At 47.5% G+C, this 25,753-nt stretch overlaps 9 protein-coding genes across 9 annotated transcripts; 6 read left to right on the top strand and 3 right to left on the bottom strand.

The window, feature by feature from the left end:
* Window positions 1-392: 392 nt before the first annotated feature.
* FMAN_14269 (uncharacterized protein) lies at window positions 393-2,063 on the bottom strand (the record flags this gene model as incomplete). Its single annotated transcript, XM_041826207.1, has 1 exon — window positions 393-2,063. The coding sequence occupies one exon, from the start codon at window positions 2,061-2,063 to the stop codon at window positions 393-395; it is 1,671 nt and encodes a 556-aa protein (XP_041691551.1).
* A 2,115-nt stretch (window positions 2,064-4,178) lies between these two features.
* FMAN_14270 (uncharacterized protein) lies at window positions 4,179-5,217 on the bottom strand (the record flags this gene model as incomplete). The annotated part of the gene is made up of 3 exons (XM_041826206.1): window positions 4,179-4,202; window positions 4,259-4,558; window positions 4,609-5,217. 3 exons carry the CDS (start codon window positions 5,215-5,217, stop codon window positions 4,179-4,181), a joined length of 933 nt encoding a protein of 310 aa, XP_041691550.1.
* A 316-nt stretch (window positions 5,218-5,533) lies between these two features.
* FMAN_14271 (uncharacterized protein) lies at window positions 5,534-6,526 on the top strand (the record flags this gene model as incomplete). The annotated part of the gene is made up of 1 exon (XM_041826205.1): window positions 5,534-6,526. The coding sequence occupies one exon, from the start codon at window positions 5,534-5,536 to the stop codon at window positions 6,524-6,526; it is 993 nt and encodes a 330-aa protein (XP_041691549.1).
* A 2,457-nt stretch (window positions 6,527-8,983) lies between these two features.
* Window positions 8,984-10,057, top strand: FMAN_14272 (uncharacterized protein; the record flags this gene model as incomplete). Its single annotated transcript, XM_041826204.1, has 8 exons — window positions 8,984-9,028; window positions 9,078-9,110; window positions 9,171-9,219; window positions 9,328-9,369; window positions 9,421-9,575; window positions 9,637-9,674; window positions 9,725-9,862; window positions 9,910-10,057. The coding sequence occupies 8 exons, from the start codon at window positions 8,984-8,986 to the stop codon at window positions 10,055-10,057; spliced, it is 648 nt and encodes a 215-aa protein (XP_041691548.1).
* Window positions 10,058-10,100: 43 nt separating this feature from the next.
* On the top strand, window positions 10,101-12,521 carry FMAN_14273 (uncharacterized protein; the record flags this gene model as incomplete). The annotated part of the gene is made up of 1 exon (XM_041826203.1): window positions 10,101-12,521. The coding sequence occupies one exon, from the start codon at window positions 10,101-10,103 to the stop codon at window positions 12,519-12,521; it is 2,421 nt and encodes an 806-aa protein (XP_041691547.1).
* A 213-nt stretch (window positions 12,522-12,734) lies between these two features.
* Window positions 12,735-13,421, bottom strand: FMAN_14274 (uncharacterized protein; the record flags this gene model as incomplete). Its single annotated transcript, XM_041826202.1, has 1 exon — window positions 12,735-13,421. One exon carries the CDS (start codon window positions 13,419-13,421, stop codon window positions 12,735-12,737), a length of 687 nt encoding a protein of 228 aa, XP_041691546.1.
* Window positions 13,422-14,508: 1,087 nt separating this feature from the next.
* Window positions 14,509-16,509, top strand: FMAN_14275 (uncharacterized protein; the record flags this gene model as incomplete). Its single annotated transcript, XM_041826201.1, has 3 exons — window positions 14,509-14,742; window positions 14,792-16,042; window positions 16,093-16,509. 3 exons carry the CDS (start codon window positions 14,509-14,511, stop codon window positions 16,507-16,509), a joined length of 1,902 nt encoding a protein of 633 aa, XP_041691545.1.
* Window positions 16,510-18,111: 1,602 nt separating this feature from the next.
* On the top strand, window positions 18,112-18,713 carry FMAN_14276 (uncharacterized protein; the record flags this gene model as incomplete). Its single annotated transcript, XM_041826199.1, has 2 exons — window positions 18,112-18,232; window positions 18,310-18,713. The coding sequence occupies 2 exons, from the start codon at window positions 18,112-18,114 to the stop codon at window positions 18,711-18,713; spliced, it is 525 nt and encodes a 174-aa protein (XP_041691544.1).
* A 4,829-nt stretch (window positions 18,714-23,542) lies between these two features.
* On the top strand, window positions 23,543-24,620 carry FMAN_14277 (uncharacterized protein; the record flags this gene model as incomplete). The annotated part of the gene is made up of 2 exons (XM_041826198.1): window positions 23,543-24,503; window positions 24,571-24,620. The coding sequence occupies 2 exons, from the start codon at window positions 23,543-23,545 to the stop codon at window positions 24,618-24,620; spliced, it is 1,011 nt and encodes a 336-aa protein (XP_041691543.1).
* Window positions 24,621-25,753: the final 1,133 nt, after the last annotated feature.

Genomic DNA, 25,753 nt, shown 5'->3' with positions numbered 1-25,753 from the left:
TTTGATGCTACGCTCAGGGCATGACTTGTTACTACTCGTGATTCATCCTCGGGTCTGTTGAAACAGGGTCTGTTTATCGAAACATCCGTTCATCTTGCTCCCCTACACAGTTCATCTTGGTGGCGATCCATGTCCAAGCTTGAGCGATGATCGCCCACATGCTCCAGGCTGTATCTTTGAATTGAACGTAACTAGCTGATAGAGATGATTTAAGCTTAGGTAGAACGAATGGAAGACTGGCCTTTTCAACACTAGAGGTCTATTACCAAGTCAAGTACTCTCATGATATATGGGATCTTCTGTTTTTTTTTTTCCGTGAGCTATATAATAAATCATTATGCTGATTTGTCGTAGACCTGAGTCTTTCATAACTACTGTAGGGAATTGCAAACTTAGTAGTAATTGTGCCACAGATTCATCCCGAATTTATTCTTCAAAAAGTCCTGCACAGACCTGTCACCTTCAAACGATGCCGTAAGTGCTTCTCTATCGCCGTCAATCCTGAGACCTTTAAGGCCTGTTGCTCTTGATAAAGCGACATAAACTTGGCCTGCCACAAAAGCTTTGGACAGATCTACGATCACACGGTCTAGGGTCATACCCTGGCTTTTGTGGACGCTCATTGCCCAACCAGGTATCAGAGGAATTTGGGTTCTGTGCAAGAAGGAATATGGTTCTGTGTCACCGATTGCATTGACAAGACATGCAGCATATATAGTGCACTTCATTCCATTGTGGAACAGCACTCGTGGCCAGAACGTCTTTGCAATCGGTCCCATACGTCCTCGTGTTGCCTTCTGCTGAACTTTCATGAATTCCGTCACTTGTCTTCGCTTGAATGCTACATGTCCCCCACTGAACAGTTTGAACGAAGGCGTCGCGTCTCTGTCATACTTGCCACCTAAAAACTTCGTAAGGTCGAATTCTTCAAATCCATAAATAACACCTTGGCTTCCATTGACGAGACCGCCTTCAATGTCAAGGTTCACCTGCAATATAACAAGCATACCTACCCTCAATGAAACGCTCTGTTCTAGCCTGTGGTCCTTGCATGCTAATAAGTGTCCATCCGCATCTTGAGTGGTATAGCGGTCGAACTTCAAGTGCTGTTTTTGCCCGCATTCGAAACCATCCAAAGCTTTGTACATGTAGACGGGGGTCTTGAGCTTTCGAAAACTATTCGAATTGATCTCGGCAACCTCGCGCCTTGTGCAGAGGAGTTTTGTTGCTTTATCAACATTATGGGGATGATTAATCAGCGTTGTGATCTCGTCTGTTGTGAATGGGATCCCAAATCGACACTTCTGAAGCATTTGGATGAAATAAGCATCATGTTGACGATGAACTTTTTGAAGGTTGACGTAAGTAAACCCTGCTTCTTCCCAAGCAGCACTCCGAAAGGCCCATTTGTCTTCGTCCCTGAACGGCCCGTGGTTTTCAGGGCAGCTATACTTAAGTCCATCACTATCGAGATTTGTCTCCAGTCCGCAGTTCAAACAGAACTGGAATGGTCTCACAGGAGGTAGTTGGCAGAAGTCTCCTGTCACAACCACTTGAACTCCTCCAAAGGCAGGGGCATCGCTAGAAGGACCTTTGAGATTTGAATCCCAGCATCGAACTTCCTTCATACAGATATTTATGCGCTCCAAATGATGATTCTCAACCATGCTGATCTCATCAATGATTAGGACTTCAGTACGTCTCAGACGAGCCGCGACGTAGGTGCGAAATCCCTCGCTTTTCAATCTTTCCAGAGAATACTTATGAAAGTCGGGTGTCCAGCCCATGTAAGACCAAGTCGACATGCCTTGTACTAGAAGTGCAGACCGACCAGTGGGAGCAATGATGTCAACTCGTTTGTGCTTTGCTTTTAGCTCTTTGACAACAGCTTCTAAAACAGTAGACTTTCCGCAGCCCGCTGAGCCGGTGAAAAAAACATTGCGTCCACATAGAATCAAGTCCACCAGATTTTGCTGTTCGTCGCATAGCTTTGGTAAGATGTTGGAATTGGGTACCACTACGCCATTCCCTGTATTGTGAACTTCCTGCGTGAAAAGTGTCATTGAAAACACCGTCTTCTCAGAGAGATGTTATCGTTTTGTTTTATTCTTGGAAAAGACAACAGATCGATGGCCACGGCAGGTGTTCGGCTGTATGAGGAAAAAGGCCGTCATGAACCCTTTGCGGCGGAGTCGTGACCCAGACCTGGCCCTCGGACGAAGATTCTCGCAGGGTGACGAGGCTAAGTTGGAAGTGAAAAGCTTGAGCGAGGTTACTTTACCGCACATCACGCCACTGATTATATTAATTGCAGAAATTCCTCCTCGTAAGGCTCAGGTTTATTGATGTTCAAAAGATGCAGGAAGAAGGCGTGTTGGCAAAGGTGAGCAGCGGCTGAAAATCTGTGGCAGATGCAACCCGGTTAGCCTGGATGCCTGGCATCTTAGGCAGCAAAGCTACACCTAAGCCTTTAGACAACCTGTTGGCTGGAACTCAGAAATCTCTCCATTGTACATCAGTTTCACATAAATTTCAGACACTGGAGGATACGACTGCGCCTTTTGACGGTTGTCCAATAGGTCATGATTGCGTGGCACATATGCATAATAATAAGAGTGATATCGTAGCATGAAGCGAAACTAACACCAGCCGGTAAGGCCCACCGTGAGACTTTTCGTGCGGGGGCATTCTCGAGTTGGTGTCGCACTCATTTTTCGTCGAAATGAATTTTATTCTTCTCCATCTGTTCCTGCTTAAGTATACTACCCCGTATCCTTGTTTCATTTGAGATATCAAGATCGTGGCTCTTTTGAACCTGACAGTGGATTATAGTAGAAATTCAACAATTATCCTCCACAATGCCTGAATCTGCCTGCCTGCACCTTTTTCGAAAGATCTTTGAGAAGAACCTAGGCCCTCTTGCAGCTGGAATCATGAGTCTTGTCATCATGTCCTTCAAGATAAATTCCGCTTTGATTGTATCCGTAACCTTTGTTTCTTGCCAGCCGCTGACCGCAAGAGTGACAGAAGCTTGATGTAAACCCAAGCACTTAACCACGCCACTGGCGATGGATTGGCAGTATTTCTTACGTCGCTCGGGATGCTCCAGCACGTGCAGAGGTTATCACACCTACTCACATGTGAAGGGAACGATGATGCGACCATCTCTCGGGCTTATTACGATGCCTTTCATATCGCCATAACATACGAGATCAGGTAAGAACTAAGATATTCGCTGAGTGAGCATTATCACCGTGAGTGACCATCAAAGAATATGACAGCCCAGAAGTGAGGAAGGTACAAAAGCTCTCCAAGGACCCATCTCAGCATGCAGACTCGACACACTTGATGAGGCCTTCTGGCTTAGTTTTTCGCGCCATTGCACCAATCCACTAAAGGTCTATCACACTTCTTCCCCTCGTATGGCGCATACTTCGCCCAGCATGAATGGCCAGGTAGCATTCTTGGATGCTACAGCTTGTATGACAGTCTCATCGCCCTTTAGGCCCGCGTCGTAAATCTCGATGGCGAAGCGGCTTCGTCCCTTGTTCGACCTGGAAGGAGCAGGCAAAGGCATAGGTTCGCTAGCGTCGGCCATTCCCAATAACAGCTTGTCAAATTGCCTGTATGTCAATATCATGGTAAATTAGGCTTCATGTTTCTGCCCCATAATGGTTGAGTTCACCAGCCAGACTTGCAGTCTTCAATCAGCCTATTGTTCACGTTGCTGTGACAAAAAGGAAGCATGGGGTTGCTTGGCGGATAGTTCCAACTTAACCGCTACTAAATGGTTCTTCACTCTGCTCCCAGGCATCTGGAATGGCATCGAAACGCGGCAATCATCGGAGACGCTCTGCCGTGTCACCGCCGCCACGTGCTCCTTGGTTGAGGTGGATACGAAGCTGATGTGCCATGAAAGCTACCATCTGCGACACCCAACACCCACGGAGTATCATACTCAGGAACATGTTGGCACTTCCAACGGGTCCAATATCCCCTACTCCGAGCTGGCCGAACCGCACCCGGCTATGGCAGTTGGCTGTAACGACCCGGCCGTGGGGATACTCCAGTGATGCGATTTGTAGCGATATTGGCTTGCGTTCTTCGTCTTTTGTCCGAGGCCACGGAGCGAATTGCGGCTTTCCGCTTGAGTCTCGAAAGTCGAGCATACGATTGAATCAGACTTGATTGTGTTGATAAACCTCCATCTGTTAGCCATTGACACTGCTGCAGGTTGCATCGAGTCCCAGCTCCTTACATTCCTCCTTTGTCCCACAGCATCCGACTCATCACGCTTCCGCTTCTCTCCTCGTTGCACTACCTCAGCTTGAGGTTCGACAGCAGGACTGTACTCATAGCCCACCAACTGCAAAATAATCCGTTTGGCAAAGCTCGCATACGGTTTAAATGGGATCCGAAGATGCTCGATCATTGGCCACATAAAGCTCTCCATGTCAAGTATCGGATCGTTGAGGGCATCGAGGAGTTCGTGGGGTATATCAGCTTGAAAGATGTGCGCAAATGTGGTGTCGGATTTATTGGTTACAAGCAACCGCGCCTCAGAATTGTCAGTGGAATGAGTAAAACCGGAGAAGGGGGTAGACTCACCCTGAAGGTCTTCGGTCGTGGCGTTCGACGCTTCCGCCATTGCAATTGAGCCAAGGACAACAAAACACAGACCAAATACAAATCCTCAAACCAGAGCCGGGGGGTAACAGTCCGCAATTTGCGCTGATACATTTTCGATACGGGATAATTGCAGCCATCGCCAGGATGTGATTTTGGCCTCAGCACTCGTTGACGTTCTCGAGTGACTTTGTCATAGTGATAATAACCAATGATCGGCCGCTGTTGGGTACTCGTTGTGCTCACCTGGAAGATATCGCAGTCTGGTGAATGCACGTCGCGCCCGGCGAAGGTGAAAGGAGGCGAGCCATTTACTTTCTCTAAGGGACTATCTTTGCAGCGCAGTAAGTGACCAACGGATATTGACTTGACAACCGGTGAGTCTATATTTGCTAGGTTGCGGGAATGCATTGTGAGGTTCTTGTCGGCAGCCATTAAGGATGAGGTAGAGGGAGGCAGAGCAGAGTCAAGGTGCTGGAATTGAAAGCCCAGGAGACGCAGATGCTGCGATGTCCAGAGCAGAGGATGCACGGCGAACCATGGATGTTCGATGCTTAGTCTGTGTAGGGACTTTGTCGTTGGCAGTTGCATTGTGGTTGGGCGGATGAATTTGCACGTCATGACGTGACGCGTTACAACGACATGCAAAGGGCGGAGACGGACTCACCTATTTCCGACTGGTTGAGTGGGCCAATGGTGCCAGTTCTGATTTTAGCCACGAAGCGACTAAAGAGCTATACCAATTTCGGTCCTGGCGGGTAAGTACTTCAGACTTATCAATATCAGTCAGAAGGCCGGGCCCTCAATAATGCTAAGAGGTTAGTGCAAATATACCGCACATCGAGTGCACCACATTTAGGCCTGAGGGGAAATACAGACCTCCCAAGGTTTTCAACCCCCGCTCAAGATGTCAAAGCCGTATTTCGATGCCATAAGATCAGAACGTGCATATCGCTCGTCCTTCCAATCTGAGCCAGCAAATGATCTCACTTTCTCTCTGTCCAACCTGCAAACTCCCGCCAGTAATTGGGGCCGCGAACAACTCTTCACATGCCATGTCGTCATCTCACCAGCACAGGACACTCTCCTCCCGGGGTACAAGAATGATCACATTACATTTGATCACAGCATATCAGATGAAGCTAGGCGGCAGATAGATAACTTTTTCCAAGAACCAGACCCCAACGACCTGGGTCAAAGCGAGCATTACCTGGTCCACAAATACGGCACATCGCTGGGGCAAGTCTGGGCTACGTTAGCGGCAGTGAAAGCACGGCGATCGGGTGTGGCCGATTTAGATGTTATTAAAGACGCTATACCTACAAATAATGAAGGCACTCCAGAGAGCAAGAGACTGAGGTACAATACGGACTGCAAAGATTTTGTTGATTCAGGTACTCTTCAAATCGGCTCCAGCAGCCCTACCAGCAAGTTGCTTGGAGGGACGCCCGACTCATCTATCGGCTACGTCGACCAAGCACCGACTCGGGATCTTCCACCAGAGGACAATACTGTGAGGCTCATATCATGCGTCATGCGGCACATTCTCTACTACACGCAGCTTCCTGGGTCAACGCCTATAATTGAATTCCGAGATACACGTCAGCGTATGAGTCTGCAAGTTCTAGACTTGGGCGGCGAAGTTACGGCTATAGATGATGGTGGGCTTTGTCTAAAGGTGGAAGAGGAGAACGGCCGATTTACAGTGGCAAGGAATATGGTTGCGCTACTCGAAGCTAAGAGGAATCTCAAGGTGATTGAGGGCAAGCCGGTGATTTCGGACGAGTGCTTGTCGCAGATGACATGTGAAGCTATCTTGGCAAGAGCAGTTGATCCACTGGATGAGTTCCAGGACGGAAGGTGTGTACATTTATCCTTCGTCAATCTAGCGACTGACTAAGTAGTGTGACCATCATAAACGCTACACGGAACTATGTGTGTTTTCTTCAGTTCGATATGGAGGCTGGCTATATAGAGGARTTGAAACTCRGGGTTATACCGTCGCAGTCACTCAGGATTACGGCCACAAAGTGGTTCGACCTCAGTACTAGAACGGGTAGGGAGTGCATTTTGAAGAATGTTTGTGGGTTGATGGCGTTAGTGAAAGTGCCATTCGATTGGGAAAGTGACAGTTTGGCGGAGTAATTTAGGCGTCTACTCATAACGGACATGTGGTCTCGTACAATTTACGATAGTCAGTGCTAGGGTGTGCATGTCAATTCAAAGATTTGATAGCCTCGTGTTTTCGTAAACAATGTGTCTGTTCCAAGATTCGCTGGGCTTTATGAATGAGATGATCGATGATTACAGGGTAAGTAGAACACTATCACGGAGAGCAGAGTCTGTCCTATTGTGTGGATGAGAATCTTGAGCCATTAGATTACCTGGTGAATATGGGCGATCAGAAAATCGGTAATCTGATTGATACCCGCAAACTGTAGCGTTTTTTAACGTGAGATTTAACTGGCATTGACCAACATCCACAGATGGAGGCTGACAAACTAATGGCAAATTTCAGCATGACTCTTGGAACCTTAACTCAATGCTTCGAAAAAGTTTGCACTACCGTTCCAACTCACAGTCCATCAACTATTCAATACTACTTACCCTCCAATATCATTTACTAATACCATTTCGACCACGACACCTTTACTTGCATGATGTCTGGTAAACGGAAGGAATTCTCAGTTGTGAAGATCCCGATGAAACCACTACCCACTAGCGGCTCTCCACTCTACTGAAAAATAAAAACAATAGTTAACTTTAATAGATGAAGAGATAAATCAAAATAGCTACCTATAGCTATATCAATGGGGTAACTCAATTATAATACTATATTAATCCTCCGATAACCTTGCTATAGCTATCATTAACTACTATTGTAATATCCTCCAATTTTGCAGAAGAAAAATCCTCATCTTTCCTCTCTGCCCAGCTTGAGAGAATACAGGACTCATCAAGCTCTAGGCTCCTCCGGACAACCTCAACCAGCCAGCGCCAGGCTGTCAGGTCCCCATCAAGCTGGATAGACTCTAAAACCACTGTCCGGAGCGTTCTGTGATGACACAGCAGTAAGATTGTGATACCTTCCTTGGTGGTATCGATCAAGCGAAGGTAGACTAACCATTGCTTGCTGGGGACTTGAGCGATGGAGGATATGTATAGCTAAGGAGGGAGGTTTTAAGTAGCAGGTGAATTGATGCAGCTTTCTGGGGAAGTTTTTGAGAGCCCCACTGCTAGATTATGTATTACGATCCCAGCGCCAGACATCATGTGTATCCCACTTCTTCAACCAACCAACTTTTGACTCGCTCCATACCTTGTGACCCCTACCAGATTCACTCATAGATCCATATTCCTCAGGGGGTAAATGGCTGGGGTACATGTCGTACGTGTGTTGACGCGTTCAGGTCATTTGAATAGCTTAAGTCGAGATCAACTAATGAAAAAAAGCAAGGTCAACCAATAGAATAGCGAGTTCACCACTTTGGCTTGTACTTTGCCTAAGTACCGTTATTGAGAGCCCTCTGTTGGATGATAGTGGAATGCGGGGTTAATAGGGATTATTAGTCAATGATAATGCAAAATAAGGCGGAAGACTTTCACTGCATTTTTAACTACACGCGAAGGGATCAGAAGAATCATCGTTGATTGGGAGAAAATTCGTGGTGGAGACAGCCCGTTATGACGGACCCAATAGGGGCCGAGAGTGGAGCAGGATGACGCCCCTTTTCGGCGCCAAAGAGACAGAGACCGAGTCGAATGGTGAGGCCCACGAGCAAGATCCGAGACACCGCGCGACGATTGGAAGACACTGCGAAAGAAACGAGAGAAACTACCCGGCAAACGACATGAAATGCGCCGGCCGAATAACAGATCGAACGACCTACCGAAACCCGAAAGAGTAGCGCCAGCGCCAGTGGAAGTAGTGATGGAAGGGCAGTAGTAAGCGATAGTGTAGTAATGTACGGCACTGTCGGTCATATATCATAGTGGAGACATGTCAGCACACCATCCGTTACAGGCTTAAGGAAAACTGGGATTGAAGTGGGGTAGGGCAACGGTAATGCCAAATGATGGGAGCTGCTTATTGGCCCGGTTTATCTCCCCGTCGAATTACCCTTGTTCTGCATCGAAGCGAGGTGCGGACTGAGCCAGTCAGATCGATCATCCAACTGGAAGTGTCAGTCTTGGTTGTTGGTCAATATCCTTGCAACACATCAGTTGAGACGAGAGAGAACAATGTAGTCGTTCGAAAGTTTGATGGGCAAAAATCTCGCTGCGGTATCAAGATCTAGTTGCCTCAATATTTTCTTTGTGACGCATTACTCAAAGACAAGAGAGCCTAATCGACAAAATGGCAGCAAACAACGATGGACCTATCGTGGCACCCGACGAAGATGTTAGATCCCTTATTTTGTTCAGGTTCCTCGACTGACATCTGATATCAGGTCCAGGACGACCGCGACTCATCAATGGGAGATGTAAGCTCTGTCTCTGGCTGTTATGTAGCGGGGAGAGATTCAGCTAACAAATAGAGGCAGGATGCGACATCATCGGCAGCAAGCTTGAGCAGCTCAATCCTCGACTTTCGTCACGAAAACGGGAGAACATATCATGCATACAAGGATGGAATTCAGTTACCGTCAACGACTCTTTTTTCGTAGCTCGGAGTCCAATTCTAACCTTATCTACACAAAGAATATCATCTTCCCAACGATGAGCGTGAAAATGACAGACTAGGTATAGTCCTGGTTGCGGTATGGTGGCAACGTTTATACTAAAGAAGTCTAGACTCGCAGCATAATTTATTCCTCCTCACTTTTGATAACAAACTTGGTCTTTCACCTCCAAACCTTCCTGATTCTAAGGTCAAGCGCGTCTTGGACTTGGGAACTGGAACGGGAATATGGGCAATAGAATTTGGTGTCGACCATCCCGAAGCCGAGGTAGGATCAGCTAGCCAATGAACAAAAACTCGAAGCGAGGATTAGAAGCTGATACTTTTAGGTTATCGGCGTAGATCTATCTCCTATCCAGTCCAGTCTGTCAGCTTTGAATAAATACCGTCTCGTTATAGATGCTAATGATTAGCTAGCGTTCCCCCCAATGTTCGGTTCCATATTGATGACATTCACGAGCAATGGGAGTTCTCTGAGCCCTTCGACTATATACATAGCAGGATGATGAACTTCAGTATCCCCAATTGGCCAGAGTACTTGAACAAGATCTACAAGTAAGTTTGACCAGTACCTCAGTATTCCCATAGTCTAACAACCTCAGAAACCTCGCTCCTGGGGGCTATGTCGAGATCCAAGAGATCGACGTGATGATGAAGTCTGATGATGTTACGCTTGGCAACGGCAATAATCATGAAGCCACTGGGTCTCTTCCGATCGCTTCTCCACCAGCTCTTGCTCCAGGTCCCTGAGACCCTGACAGACCTTATGAACATATTCCAACAACGGTGCAAAATGGCTGGCAAGCCGGGTGAAAAGTGGCAATGGCATCCGCGCGAGCTGCCACGACTCTTCGAATCATCGCTCTCCAAAGTCTTGCGGACTCGTCCAGTTTGGTTATTTGTTGACGCGTTAGACGAATGTGGCCAAAGGAATGCAGTTAAGCTGGTCCGTGACTTCAAGTCTCTGCTACAGGGACTAGCCTCTACTGATTCACAGTTTCACATCTGCTTCACTTGCCGCCACTACCCGATTCTAGGCCAAACTTGTCAGTTCGAAATATGCCTGGAGGAGGAGAACAGACAGGATATTTCGACCTACGTGCGAGCGCAGCTTTCTCTATCCCGTGAGCTAACAGCATCTACAATCCCGGATTTAATTACAAAACATGCCCAGGGTGTTTTCATATGGGCATATCTCGTGGTAGATCGAATCCTGGGCCTTAATAATGAAGGAGAAGGATTAAAAAGGATTGAAAAGGAGATCTATTCCATCCCTCCGGAGCTAGATGACCTCTACAACGAACTCATCCGAAATATGGATGAGAGACCAGCTTCTCTCAAACTGATTCAGTGGATCTGCTTTTCTGTGCGACCCTTGTCACTAGACGAATTGCGGTGGGCCATGATAATCGATGCCGATTGCCCTAGCAAGTCATTACAGGAATGCAAGAACATGGAAGATCATATATCAGACAGTGACAGAATGAACAGGCGAGTTCAAACGCTCAGCTGTGGCCTCGTCGAGGTGACATCAGATGCGAAAGTTGTACAGTTCATCCACCAGTCCGTCAAGGATTTTTTCACAGAGAAGGGCCTGTCGGCTATGAGTGAGACCACCAACCGCAGTATTATAGTTGGAACTGCACACCATCGGCTTTCTAGGACCTGTATACGCTACCTGGCGATGGAGGAAGTCGTTCGTTCGGTAGGTCAAAAGTCTGATCACTTGAAATCTGAGTTTCCTTTCCTGCATTACGCCACGACCTCGTGGGTGGCGCACATAAAGCAAAGCGATGCCAGAAGTGTCCCTCAAGAGGATCTTTTGCAATATTTTACAGGGCCATCAAACACTCTTATGGAACGATGGGTGTGTATCTATGGATTATTGAAAAGATATTTTGATGACTGTCTGCCAGAAGGGACCAGTCTAGTGCACGTCATGTCGAGGTATGGAGTGGTAGGAGCGTTAGGGGCCATTTTGGGAAGGGCAGACCAAGTTGGTATTGATATCGATGGCGAGGATTCGGATGGTCGGACGCCGCTATGGTGGGCAGCTGAGAGAGGGCACGAGGCCGTCGTGCAGCTGCTTCTTGAATGGAGCGCCTATACTGAGGCGGCGGACAAGGACGGCCGGACGCCGCTGCTATGCGCCGTCGTGCAAGGACATGAGACCGTCGTACGGCTGCTCCTTGACCAGGGCGCTAATACTAATGCAGTAGATAAGGACGGCCGGACGCCGCTATGGTGGGCCTCCTTGGAAGGGCATGAGGCTATTGTGCGGCTGCTCCTTGACTGGGGCGCAGACACTGAGGCGGCAGATAAAGATGGCCAGACGCCGCTACGATTAGCTGCCGACAGGGGACATGAGGCTACTGTGCAGCTGCTCCTTGATCAGGGCGCTGATACTGATGCGGCGGGCAAGAACGGTCAGACGCCGCTATGGTTGGCCGCTTTGAAAGGACATAAGGATATTGTGCGGTTGCTTATTGAACGGAACGCCTCTGTTGAGGCGGCGGATAGGTGGTGGGGCCGGACGCCGCTGCTATGCGCCGTCGCGCAAGGACATGAGGCCGTCGTGCGGCTGCTCCTTGACCAGGGCGCCTATACTGAGGTGGCAGATAAGGGCGGCCGAACACCGCTATGGTGGGCAGTTGAGAGAGGGTACGAGGTCGTCGTGCGGCTGCTCCTCGATCGGGGCACCCATACTGAAGTGGCGGATAAGTGGGAGCGGCGGACGCCGTTGTGGAGGACCGCTGAGAATGGGGATGATGCTATTATGCGGCTGCTACTTGATCGGGGTGCTGATACTGAGTCGGCGGACAAGGACGGCCGGACACCGCTGTTGATGGCCGCTGCGTGGGGACACGAGGCTACGGTGCAGCTGCTCCTTGACTGGGGCGCTGATACCGATGCAGCAGATAAGGACGGCCGAACGCCACTATGGTGGGCCACCTTGAAAGGGCATAAGACCATCGTGCGGCTGCTCATCGACTGGGATGCCTCTGTTACGGCAGTGGATAAGAACGGCCGAACGCCACTATCAACAGCCGCTTTAAAAGGGCACAAGGACATTGTACAGCTGCTCCTTAACCGGAGCGCCTCTAGGGAAGCGGCGGATAAAGATGGCCGGACGCCGCTACGGTTGGCCGCCGAAAGAGGGCACGAGGCCGTCGTGCGGCTGCTCCTAGAACGGGGCACCTGTACTGAGGCCTAGGGCCCTCGTGCGTGTCTCCATCACCCGCAGCTCCGGATACTCCGCATCTTTCCGCCGTCCTTCATTGGAGTAACCGTCACTCAAAGTTCTGAGAACGAAACTCCCAAAATTTCTTGCCTCTATATTGCTTGCTAAAATTTCGTCAACGTCTGGAAAGTGTTCCTCCAACCTTCGACGGAATTCAACCCGATCTGGTTCCAGTTCGAGACGCTTCTATGCGGCCACTAAGACCACTAAGTACCACCAGTGCCATTGCTGCTCTTGCCTCTGACCTAAACTGTATATGTGCCCGCTTCGCTTTGCCCGCCACCGAACCAGGTTATGCATCGTGACACAAGCCCCGTCACTGGACACGCGCTGGAGCAGATTATGGCGAGCCAGCACATCGCGGCTCGTCTGGTAATAAAAGTCGCTCCATTTGCCTTCTTCTGCCATGAAGACTTGCCGAATCTCAGCAGGTATCTCGTTGGTGAGGTTCCTGTTGATACTTGCGATGCCGAGGGCGGCGAGGCGAAATATCTCATCTTGAATGATGGCTCCCCTAAATTGCGCAAGAGACGTCAAGAGTAGATCAGGCTGCTGTCCGTTCTCTTCCGTGATCTCTTGAATAGTAGCATCCCATACTGTCCAAGCCGTCTTCTCGGTTGGTAGTAGTCCCTTTAAATCATTCATTCGAAGTAATTCATCGCGACGCATATCGTAGTCTGTCAGATACCGGTTCAAGGCCTGCTCCGGATCTGGGCTATTTCCAATGTACGCCCCAGCCAGATCAATGGCAAGAGACAGATAATCGAGTTTCATCGCCACTTCGCCGCATTCTCTCAGAACCTTTTCGGAAGGCGCGTTTCCGTCGTGCAAGACATGTCGAAGAATGAGCTCTTGTGATTCTTGTGGCGACATATTACCAACTTGAATCTGTGGGCAGTCTCGCGAAACCAACGTTCTGCTTCGCTCATCCCGGCTGGTCACGATAATGGTACCCCGTTCTCCTTTGGGCATTGACTTCTTGACTCCCCATGACAAGTCATCGGCGTTGTCGACTGCGACTAGCCACTCATCCTCTAACCGGGATCTATTACGATGCCAACGAAGGCCTGCTCGGGTAACCCTGAGTCCCTGTCTACCTAAAGTGCCTGCCGTTTCTAGCATAAACCATTTGTACTGCCCTAATCATCATGCCACTCCACATTAAGTTACACTGTCATAACCCAAGTAACTTGGCTACCTTATTGATTAAGTTGGCCTTCAAATTTCCTTTCATCAACAGAACGGTACAATTGATTACCGTCTTAAACTCTGATAAGAAGTTTCTTTTCAACTTTTCTTTTGCCATATTTATTCTTTCAATAATAAATAGTAATACGCCTCTGCTTGGATTAAACTCTGTCATTTTTTATTTTATTCCTCACAATGTTTGCCCGACAAAACCATGGTAGCCCTCGATTTGATGAATTTTTAAGATTCGTCGCTTTTGTCCTTTCCCCACACCCTCATGGCCATTAACCCTGCTGACTGCCTACACTCTCTGATCTTTCTATCATTTTCTTTCTTACCAATCGTTCTCTGTACCTCAGCCGCTCTTGTTTAGACAGGATCTGCAAAAGCTCCAATCTTTCATATTCTTGTACTTTCTGCTACTGATCGCGTAAATTGCGTGCCCGCGCCGCGCGGTCAGTTGTGGGCTAACGTTAAAAAGACACTGACTCCAAACTTCAATTCATATTTATACATACGTGTACGTCATGCATTAGGGTGATGCAGGAAAAAAAGTAGTTGATTTGGTGCTAAGGAGTCGACATGACTTATCGATAAGCAATTTATCGGAATATCGGAGGCCGGCGCTAATACTTAGCCCCTTCAAGGGGCTCTAGCATGGCCTCAGCGGTTCTTAATCTTCTTCTTCACATCTCCCATTTGAATTTTCCTAATTTTGACACACTACATTCTCTCACTCTTTAAAATAAGAACGGAAACACGACGAAGTGCCATGAATCAAACGATTTCCTTTAGCCATACACCAGGACACGTACCTGTCAGGAAGCGGATACCTTTAGGGGTTGAGGACGAGGCACGGACGTCCAAACAACAGAGAGCCGTCTCGACAAAAAAGAGGATCGCGATATCTTCTCGCAAGACATCAAAGACCAACGAGAACGCTCACAGCACGGGTTTCTCATTAGACAGAGTTCCTGAACAAATCATACAACTTATTGCAGAAAATGTAAGTACTTACCCTAATCGACTCTCCGGTGACGCTTACGATAGCCCAGATTGAGGACAGACGAAGTATGGCTGAAATGGCCTGCACTTCCAAGCGCTACTACTCCCTCTTATCGCCGATCCTGCACAAGCTTATCTTCGTCTCTGCAACCCACTGGTTGCACACTCACATTGTCGTCCGCCGCCTTGTGCTTTATTTGAGCTACGCTCAAATAAAGCAAATTATGAAAGAACCCCCATACATATTTCCGAACAGCCTTGACCTCAAGGCCCTTCCGCCATGTGCCAATAATGTCCGCCAGATGATTGTTGGGTCCATCGATCCAGGTCAGAAAAGGCGAGTCATTATTATGAGGTATTTGGAAGAGGTCATGAAGAACTTGCATAATTTGAAAGTCTTCGAGGGGCATGACTTCACCACATCCATGTCGAGGAGCATCGCGGCGCAGCAAAATCTCAAAGCTTTATACGTATCTTTCAGCAAGATCCTTGGTTTCGAAAACGATGTCTTGATTCCGTTCACTAAAATCCGTAATCTCCAACATCTTCATGTCACAGGGTCCTACGGATTCAACGGCGAAAAAGTCCTCTCCAAAATGCTTCTCAACTCTTTAACAACCCTTGAGAGTCTAGAAATCACAGCCAAGTGGTACTGGTCTGGATTCATGGATAACTGGGAAGAAGATATTAAAGCCCTCAACCCCAAGACCTGGGAACAGATACCCCATTTCACTTCTCTAAAATCATTGTCTTTGTCACTCATAACTTTTAACAGGGAACTTAGACAAAATCTTGTTCGAGCCGTTGACTTTTTGAAGCTCGAAGAGTTGCAAGTTAACCATTTCGGAGATAAATACAGGGATGTTACCAAGGAGCACCTGGATGGACCCCTCAAGTTCTTTCAATCTCTCGAGCATCTATTCAAGAAGACCGAAAAGGGAAATATCCATTTACGACATCTTTCACTACAGATAAGTGGATTCTATCGCGAACAGAGGAAGGTGATAGAAGAGGGCCTACAGGGTATATACAGGTTCATCTCTTCGTTTGATACATTGATCCACTTGGAAATTCACGACTACAACACGTATCAGAGCGTTGAGGAGTTGAATCCTGGACTATTATCGCCGCTGCGGCTGTCTATCTTGAAGCACAGAGATTTAGAAACACTCCGTTTCCACTACAAAGACGTCCTCAGCGGTCACGAAGTTCCTTGTTTCACAGCTGCTTCAGTCAAGATACTTGTCGATAATCTACCTAAGCTACGTGTCTTAGAATTTGCACCCTCAGGGGACAACAAGGTGAGTGGAGACTCTTCCCTTCTTGCCATTGACATACTGAAACGCCACAGGATGAAATGCTTCAAGCTCTCTCGAGGGCAAAGAACTTGGCTACTCTCATCTTCAATGACGAACAAACTCTATATCCTAGATCAGACTTCCCCGAGGACTACCATGCTATGGTTGTAAAGAGTGTCATCGAAGGATTTATGGAGCATGCTTCTTGTTGGGAATTTATCTGGGAGAAGCATTATAAGCTGAGCGAATTCCGAATAGGTTCAGATGCATATGCCATCGCGTCAAATTTGAAGCGCAGGAAAGGCTACTTTAAGATTGGCCCTATGAAGGTTGCGAAAGGAGATCGCGAAGTGAAGTTCCAGGATCTTCGTAGAGGCGAACAGCCCTTGCGGGACCGTTCTTATTATGTTCCCGAGGAGGAATGGATGAACAAAGTGACGAACCCAGGCCGGCGAGCACAATTTTGTTAATGGTGCCAGCGTTGTAAGATAGTTAGGATATCTTTCAGACTTGATAAAAGGGGGCGACCCTTCGAATAATGCATTTTGAGACAAGATACTTTTGCAGATATCCTTGGCATGTTACTCAAGCATTATTATCAGAAACGCACTGTGTTTCCTGTTTTTGATCAATCATCGTCCAGGATCTTCAATTCATGTTTCTGCTCTGGCATTCTAGCCAGTAGCAGGGCCCGTTACGGGGTTTACGCGTTCGCAGAGGGAACAAATGTGCAGTCCAGTAAAAGATGGGTGTAAGCTTTCCTTAATTGTGCAAGCCCTGGATCGTCTTTTCGACTGACGTAAAGAAGAAGATAGCGAAAAGGCCAGCCAATCTTCTTCTGAATCAAAAGGACGACGTCGTTGCAGCTATTGATTGGGAGTTCACATATGTCGCAGACATGCAATTCACCCTTGATCCACATTGGTGGCTCCTTCTAGAGGTACTTGAGATGTGGTCTTCTGAAACTGACGACTGGGCCGATACTTACTATATCCGACTTCAAACTTGGCTACTGGGGATGGAAGAGGTTGAAGGCACGGCGGCTAGCTCTATGCCCTTTAAACCATCCACTTATATACATGAGAGCTGGGTAAGTAGGCGATTCTGGCTCGACTATGCCTCAAGAAAGAGTTGGGCCTTTTATTCAATCTTTTGGAAGTATTTGGGCGAGAGGTTCTTTGGGCCCCGAGACACATGTCCCACAGGATAAGCTATAGACAGCAAGGATCGATCTTCTAGAGAATGGAGGAATAGAAACTATAGATCCATTGGTGCAAAGAAAGATGAATGAGATAAAGGAGCGGGTCCTAGTAGACTGGGATCCAATCGAGGCAAAGAAACTTAACGACGTCCTAGGGGACAATAGCAGTTTTGAAAATAAGTAGAAAAGATTCTCGCTAACCTTATATAGCGGTATGAAGGGCAGAAACTACTATATACAAAAACCTCACATAGCACCTACTCTTCTGTTCGTAATTGCCGCCTACCCTTAGTTGTTTCTCACGTGTTTCTTTATCTCCCGCCTGGTCCTATATGACCGTAGTACGGTGAAATACGATTTCTCTCTTCGGTCGACAGTCTGCGGGCGCATCGCTCACATGTGCATACCCGTAAACGCATACTTCAGCCGTTTCTTTTTTCAAATCGTCTATTCTCATTGGTGTAATTTCTACTCGAGGTTTCCTCATCGATCATTGCGCCTATCATTGCGCCACCAAGGCGTAGACGAAGGGGAGATAGAAGATGCTATAAGGTGCCCTTATGTTTCTCAATCGCTTCGAACACCTCACCAACACCTCGCCAACACCTGAATTTGCTTGCTAGACACATTGTCCTCTTTCCATGGCATTCCTTTGTCTTCTCTAGCCGCGATGCCCCTATCGGATCATCCTTTCCCAGCCAGTTGCCCTCGCTATGCGTCGTAAACGATCCCGCCGTTCAGTGGCATTGGGTTTGAGGAACCTATTACTTTGACGCGGGAAACGATTGATACTATCCCTCTTGATCACCAGGACCGGACTAAATGGATGGATAACCTTGAGGGTTTCCTATTCAACAGATTCTCTGAGACGATGGCGGATCTTGACGAAGCCAAGGATTGCTTTTTCACTGCCTTCTATCGCCACGTCTCAGTTGTGAGCGTCCATACTGCTGCTGGCCGTTATCTTATATGTATCCAAGACATTTTTCAAGGTCAACAAGCATTTGCCTTTGCCAAAACAATAGCCGAATGAAATGCTTATGAACCACCCATTCTCTGCAGAACGTAGGTAGGACGTATCTCTCCTCTGCTATTGTCGGATTGTCGTCCAGTGCAGCAGCCATCGCTTCTCATTACAACAGAGGCCGTGTTGCTGCTATTGAACTCCTTGAGACTGGTCGTAGTGTTATCGCAGGGGCTTTCTTAGAGCAGTGTAGTTTTGCCGCTCTTGGACGCGCGCATACCGCCCTCGCCCGTTCATTCATCGACCTACGAGATGAACTACACGCGCCGTCCCCAGCAAGCTACTTCCGTATAGCCGAGCGCCCCAGAGCCGCTTTAGAGGCAGAAAGAAACTGGCGCCGCGATGCTGGGCCTCATCTTGCCTCTCTCCTGAAGACAGTCCGGTCTAAGGCCGGTTTCGGGCGATTTCTGCTCTCCGCATTGGAAGTTGATATGTTGGAGGCCGCATGACTCGGTCCAATCGTTGTCCTGAGCATAAGTTCGTGCTGTTGTGATGCCTGGCGGAATTGGTACGACTCTCTCGGAGCGCAATTAAGAATCATGTCGGAGAACTCAAGGACCTAAAAAATCTTCAGTGGTACGGGATACTATAGTCTTTCCCGTTCTGAATGTGCTAGAATTTCCCTGGCCGCCGCAGTGCCTAGTGGGTCCCTACTGGCATACTGACCCAGTTTCCTATCCACGCTTGGGTTCTTCACAATCGCCTCAGTGCTTCTAAATTCAAATAACCCGTGGTAAGAGCTTTAAGTGCTGGCAAAATTTCCTCACAACGGTGCAATACTCTACTAAATGTTGACAGCAACGATCTATTTCCCAGTCCAGGAGATACTTCGAAGGTCCAGGGCAGTGGTGTTGAGTTCAATATGCCCCAAGCTGTGTGGTTTGACAAGCCAGCAATAGCTCAACTCTTCACTTCCAAATCATCGCCTTAGGGCCTTTCAAGGATGCGTCTAGGCAAGTACCATCTACTGCAAGCTCCACGGCTGAAGTAAAATGGAGTCGGCAAAAGGTGCTAGAGGCTGCAAAGAACGTGCAGGCAGCCTCTTTTGCAACGCCCGGTTCTGCATAGCATTTATTAGCATCAGCGCTCTTGTCAACAAATAGCTTGATAACCCTTCCAGTTCTGTCTTGCGAATCCACAGCGAGGGTCTTCAAAAAGTCCCTAGCTAGCCTAATAGCGCTGTTACACAAGTCAAGCACCAGCTCCACCAACTCTATTGTCTCTTCGCTTTCCTCTGCTATACCCAGAAGCGAAGCAAGTATAACAGCCAAGCCATCGCCTTGTAAATCAAAATTAGCACCGTAATTTACTAGTAGCTTCACAACTTGTATATGGTGTCTGGACACAGCAGCCAGCAGAGCATAGTTAATGCTGGTCCTTTGCGTATTATTTCCAGCGCCATTGCCAAGCTGTAGCTGCACCATCTGTATGTGTCCTACACATGAAGCAGCCTGAAGAAGAGGGCCATGGCGTTCAGCCTCTCCATTGGCATTCGTCCCTCACTCACGCACTCGTCTCTGATGCCCTCTCCCACTAGATACTCATATGCATCCTCGCCAAGTCCACGCATAAACCTGTCATCGACGCTTCAGAGTGTGCCCACCACATGGTAGAACTCAGCCAGTTGAAATGCGCGTGGGTGAATTCGGAAAAGACTTAAACCCTCTACGTCGTACGATAATTGGGATGTTAATCAGCTACCTGCACTTTGGCCGACCTCACCATGTACTATCCAGGTCCAACACTATGATCAACCAATCAGAAGCTTTTTCCACCATTACTCGGCAGGGTCAACCACAATATTACAACCCGCGAATCTCTTTTGCTCCATATGCGACGTGAAACAGCCGCTCAAAATGTAGGGAAAAGCCAAAACAGTACTTCAGTGCAAGGACAGGGAGCAGTGATAATGAAAGGCTTAAAGCGGGAGAGATCGTCGCGGTGCTCCAATCCTTGCTAAATCGACCTGGAAATATCTTGGCTCCAGTGGCTTCAGGCTGGTCGCTTTCGAGAAATAGCCTTGGTGAGCCAATTAGGAGGAGAACGTTGACCATTACCCCTGTAGCCTATTGTTAACCTTATCTTGGTCTACTGCTTTCCCTCATGCTGTCCTCGCTTCAAATGCGATCGCCCCCTGCATGTCGTTCAGTGTGGCTTCCGCAGCCGCAATATAGGCTAGCTTTCTCTCCAGTCACCCTTGCCGCTGAGACTCCTCTCGAAACAGTTTGTCACTATCTAGCTGTATTAATTCCACAATTCTTAATTGGAAGAAAAAGTAGTCCTGCGAACGACAAACCCTATGTACATTGGTTGGGTAGACTGCAACGAAAATACAGGGATAGTATACGATGAGGCTTTTCAGAGAAAACCTGCACATATATTGGCGATGCGGAGACCATATCATGGAGGTCAAGGTGAGTCGGTATTTTGTACAACAATAGACACAATTTCTAGACTCGTGCGCTCTAAACCCATCCTATTGGGAGGAAGGCGGGTGGCCGACCGAAAGGTAGCTGCCATTGTTTACTTTACTGCCTCTTCCGTTGAGATATAAAGATTGAGAAGATCCCATGAGAATGAAGGAATCGAAATGATTTTAGCTGATGTTTTACTAAGGAGTAGATTTTCCATAGATACTCCATAGCATTTCCCCATGAAGCCTCCGTGCTACCTGTCTACACCGAGATCCTCATCAAGTCCAAATTCCTGAAAGATTGTGCGCAAGGTAACCAGGGGTTGAAAATTACCATTCGCTACCAACACATACCACCAATGTTGAAATTCCAAGAAACAACAATATCCCGGACAGAGTTTCATGAGGCTCGTCGCTTTGCTGACTAGTATCACCAGCAAAGCGAGCCCATGGTCGACTTTTGCTGCGTTATTGATATGCTTCCAAGCATAACCCTTGGCATGGTAATTTGGGCCTTCTAGTGACCGATATTTCCGCAGCCACTCTTTCCAATACCGGACATTTTTCTCCTCGAGTTCTGACAGCCCGCGAGGCCCACTTGCGAACTCGAGTAGCTTTTCGACTACCAAGTGCCATAGATGATTGATAGCCCATCTATCAGCAACATCGAGGCTTGAGCGCATCCCGGACTGCGTTTCTTCCTAGTAACATAATGTTAGAACAGTCGCGTAATGATTTAGGAAGGCACATTATGTAACTTGAGGTTCGAGGCTTACTTACGAACGCCAGCAACAGGGCCAATTCAGTGATCAGAGTAGAGTAATCAATATTGAGTAGTGGGATTATTTTTCTTGTATCTCCGTCATCTTTTGACCTGTCTCAAGCCCGGTAGTTGTAGTTTTGCTGTTCCGCCGTAGAATCCATGAGAATTTGTGTAAGAAAATGAAAAGACGGTGGTGGGAGTACGGCCTATCTGTTGTGGAACCATCTATTCCCTTGAAAAACATTATCGGAAGCTTGACGAAAATGAAAATGCGGTGATGGTAGCACAATATGAGGTGGTGAAACCTTGTTCTTTTCGCCTCGAGATATGCACCGCAGTTAGCAGGCGAGAGCGAAATTTTATGACGCCTTAGTCAATGAAACATCTGGCTTTTGTCACACAGATACAGATGCAAGTGGAGTCCCATAAAATAAGTGGTGTGTAGTAACCAACTTGCCACATGGCTTTCATCTGATTCGAATATAATCTTTGTCACTCGCTTCAATTCATTTCCAGTCTATAAGTAGCATAGCTTGGGAAAGTTCATGAGACTACTAGGATCCCAGCACTTACGTCACATGTACCCCACTTCTTCAACCAACCACCTTTTGGCTCGATCCATCCCTTGTGACACTAACCAGGCTCCATATTCCTCAGCAGGTAGCGTGTCGACGCGTTCAGATCGTTCAAATAGCTTCAGTCGAAATTCTTCGGTAAGAAAGCAGACTTGACCAATAAAAATAGCGTGTTCACCTCTTCGGCTTGTACTTTTCTCGAAGCACCGTCATCGAAAGCCCTCTTCTAGGTGAGAGTGGAATACGGGGTTAATATAAGGACTATCAATCAATGATAATGCAAAACGTCCACTTCCAGCGAAAGTACATGATTTCACGGAGATGTAGATGCCACAACAGGAAACTTTTCTAGCGGCCAGTTGGTTTTTACGACAAGGACCTCTTCAGCCTTCTTTATCCTTTCTAAAACTGCAATCCCTGCTTTGGCTTGGCATTCGCCTACGCCCTTCTCCATCTCCGACAACGCCAGTTTCTCCTACACATCGATGACTTCCCATTGACGTTGGACTTGGAGTATATTGATAGTAATTGGGACCTAAAATGATCTCCATCTTTACGCATACCACCGAGCGTTCTCTCAACATCTGCACGAAACTGATCCATAACCATAGAACTGTGCTCCAACAACAAGGATCTGGGTTAGCCAGACTGCATCCTGGGTCCCTGTCTGCAAGATTTGCGAACATGCGTGCATAGCGCATGAAGTGCCTCCTCAGATATCAGAACAAGGAAAACCCAAAAAAAAAAAATCACGCCAATGACAAATCGGGACTGCATTCTTTGTCCGCCGCAGTTTGAAGTCGGCCTTGCAAAAAGTCAAGAAACCATCTTTAAGACAATGCATCAATTAGTACTTGCCAGCAAATAATACCTTTTTACTTTTGGGCCATGGGAACACGGTTAAATAATCCCAAGGCACACTAGCGTCGATGAGGAGTACTTCTACGAAATCAGCAAGAATTAACCACACAACCCATGCCAAGAATCTGCTTCGTTATCACCGAAGTCCAGGTATGGACCAAGGCAGTACGATGGCAATTTGATCCATATCTATACCTACTACAGTGTCACCAGTGTCTTTTCCCCCACCACCGACTTTGTGCGACCATGCTGAGCTATCTCTTTTTCCTCACCTAATGCTGAAACTATCATGTAATAGCCACACAAGAGGCTGCATATATGTTGAAGCACACGATGGATCAGGTAGAACCTCAAGCAGAACACACAGCTCTTACCCCTAAGGAACCTTGTAGAGGGACTTGCTATCCATATTGTATCGCGTCGATAACAGAGTTAGTCGTCCCAGAAAGCTGCATCAAGCCTCCCTCTTCAACTACACGTCTCCCCCGTTATTCAAGTCCGCACCAAGCAATGGCGAGTCTACCTTCTCTTCCCAATGAAGTCTCTTGTTTTATTCTTAACCAAGTCCATCCGCGGGATTGGCTTTCCCTTCGACAAACATGTAAGGAACTAAATAAAAAAACAGCTCACCTCGTGACTGACTTTTTCTTTCGAACGCGTGTAGTCATGATCGAGCGGAGAAGTCTACATTGTCTCGAAAGCATTGCAAGAAGCCAGTCGCTTGGGCAATCTGTTGAGGAGCTTGATATTTGCACCAGCCATCTGCTACCACTTGATGAGGTGGAGGAGATTGAGCCACCATACAGCGAGTATGAAGGCATGATGAAGCACCTAAAGAAGGAGAACAATATGGACGCTATCTTCCACCTTGGCATAGAAGACTATGAAGAATGGGTCAGAAGGTGGCCGATCAATAACGGGGAAGGGGGGTTTGGTGATGAGGATGAACAAAACGACTACAACAGCCAAGATAACCGAGGGATGAGTTCTGCCATCGGCGTCGACGGCCAGGCGGCAAGTAGCCGACTTGAGCAGATTAACACGCAAGAGTACAACAGATATCTACATGATCAAGATGCGATGCGTGCAGGCTACGATGTGAAATGCTTGGCAGGAGCTATGACATCCCTGAAACGTTGCAAAAAGATCAATATTAGTACAAGCATACATGCCTGGGGAATGAGGCGRCTAAGACAGCGGATTGGTATCCTGCCACAGAGGGGGCTTACATTCAAGTCGAGAGCAAGCATCCGACAGGTACATCACATCGTCCAGGTTGTTCTCAAGGCCATGGCAGTCAGCGGAATATCAGTCCAGTGYCTGAATATCAGACCTGGTATGATGCTTGAGAATGCCAATCGGATAAGCCCTTTCATGCTCACGGGCCTGTCATCGTCTTTCATCCTATCGACATCTTTCCCTGCGAGTCTGCGCCAACTCCAGATCTCACTTGATCCRGAGTCTCCTCCAGACGACACGGTTTTGGGCCCAAAATGGGGCCTTGGTCTCCTACAGTTTATACACCTTCTGCTCGAGCTCTCTGATCTCGAGCTTTGCTTTGAGTATAGGGATGAAGCAGGCCGATTCTCCGAGATTGCCAAGGACCTGTACATCCCGAAACTAGAAAGTATGACGCTTGGCTTGATCGATACAACCAAGGAAGATATCGCAATCTTACTGCTGTGTCATCACAGAACGCTCCGGAGGGTTGTTTTGGAGTCGATTCAGCTTGATGGGGGCCTAGAAGCCTGGCGCTGGCTGATTGAGGTTGTCTGGAGGAGCTTAGAGCTTGATGAGTTCTGTATTCTCTCAAGCTGGGCAGAGAGGAAAGGTGAGGATTTTTCTTCTGCAAAATTAGAGGATATTACAATAGTAGATCATGATAGCTATAGTAAGGTTATTGGAGGATTAATATAGTATCATAATTGAGTTACCCCATTGATATAGCTAAAGGTAGCTAGTTTAATTTATCCACTTATCTGCTTACGTTATTGTTTTTATTTTTCACCGGAGATCATGGACTTGTACCTTCCTTGGTAGTGGTTTTATCGTCACCAGCACAACTGTGTATTTCTTCCCCTCTACCAGACAAAGTACAAGCAACGGTGCCGTGACTGACATGGCATTTAGTAAATAATATTAGAGGGCAAGCAATAGTAGGCCATTAATGGACTATGAGTTGACACGGTAGTGCAAACCATTTTGGAGCATAACGGCAAGGTTCCAACTATCATGCTAGAATTTGCTACTAGTCTGCCAATCTCCATCTATGGATGTTGGCCAATGCCAGTTAAATCTGACGTTAAAAAAAGTTCCAGTTTGCGGCTATCAATCAGATTACTGATTTCCTGATCGCCCATATTCACCAGGTAATCTAATGGCTCAAGCTTCTCACACACACACAATAGGACAGACTCTGCTCTCCGCGAAAGTGTTCTACCTACCCTGTAATCATCGATCATCCCCATAAAGCCCAGCGAAACTTGGAGCAGACACATTGTGTACGGAAACACGACGCTATCAAATCTTTGAATTGACATGCACCTAGCACTGGCTATCACAAATTGTACAAGACCACATCTCCGTTATCAATAGACGCCGAAATCATCCCGCTGAATTGTCACTTTCCCAATCGAATGGCACTTTCACTAACGCCATCAACCCACAAACATTCTTCAAAATGCACTCCCTACCCGTTCTAGTACTGAGGTCGAACCACTTTGTGGCCGTAATCCTGAGTGACTGCGACGGTATAACCCCGAGTTTCAACTCCTCTATATAGCCAGCCTCCATATCGAACTGAAGAAAACACACATAGTTCCGTGTAGCGTTTATGATGGTCACACTACTTAGTCAGTCGCTAGATTGACGAAGGAT

This window comes from Fusarium mangiferae (genome assembly GCF_900044065.1).
Source record: "Fusarium mangiferae strain MRC7560 genome assembly, contig: FMAN_scaffold036, whole genome shotgun sequence".
NCBI classification, from domain to species: domain Eukaryota; kingdom Fungi; phylum Ascomycota; class Sordariomycetes; order Hypocreales; family Nectriaceae; genus Fusarium; species Fusarium mangiferae.
Note: the sequence above shows the minus strand (reverse complement) of the source record. Positions and strands in the feature narration are given on the sequence as shown.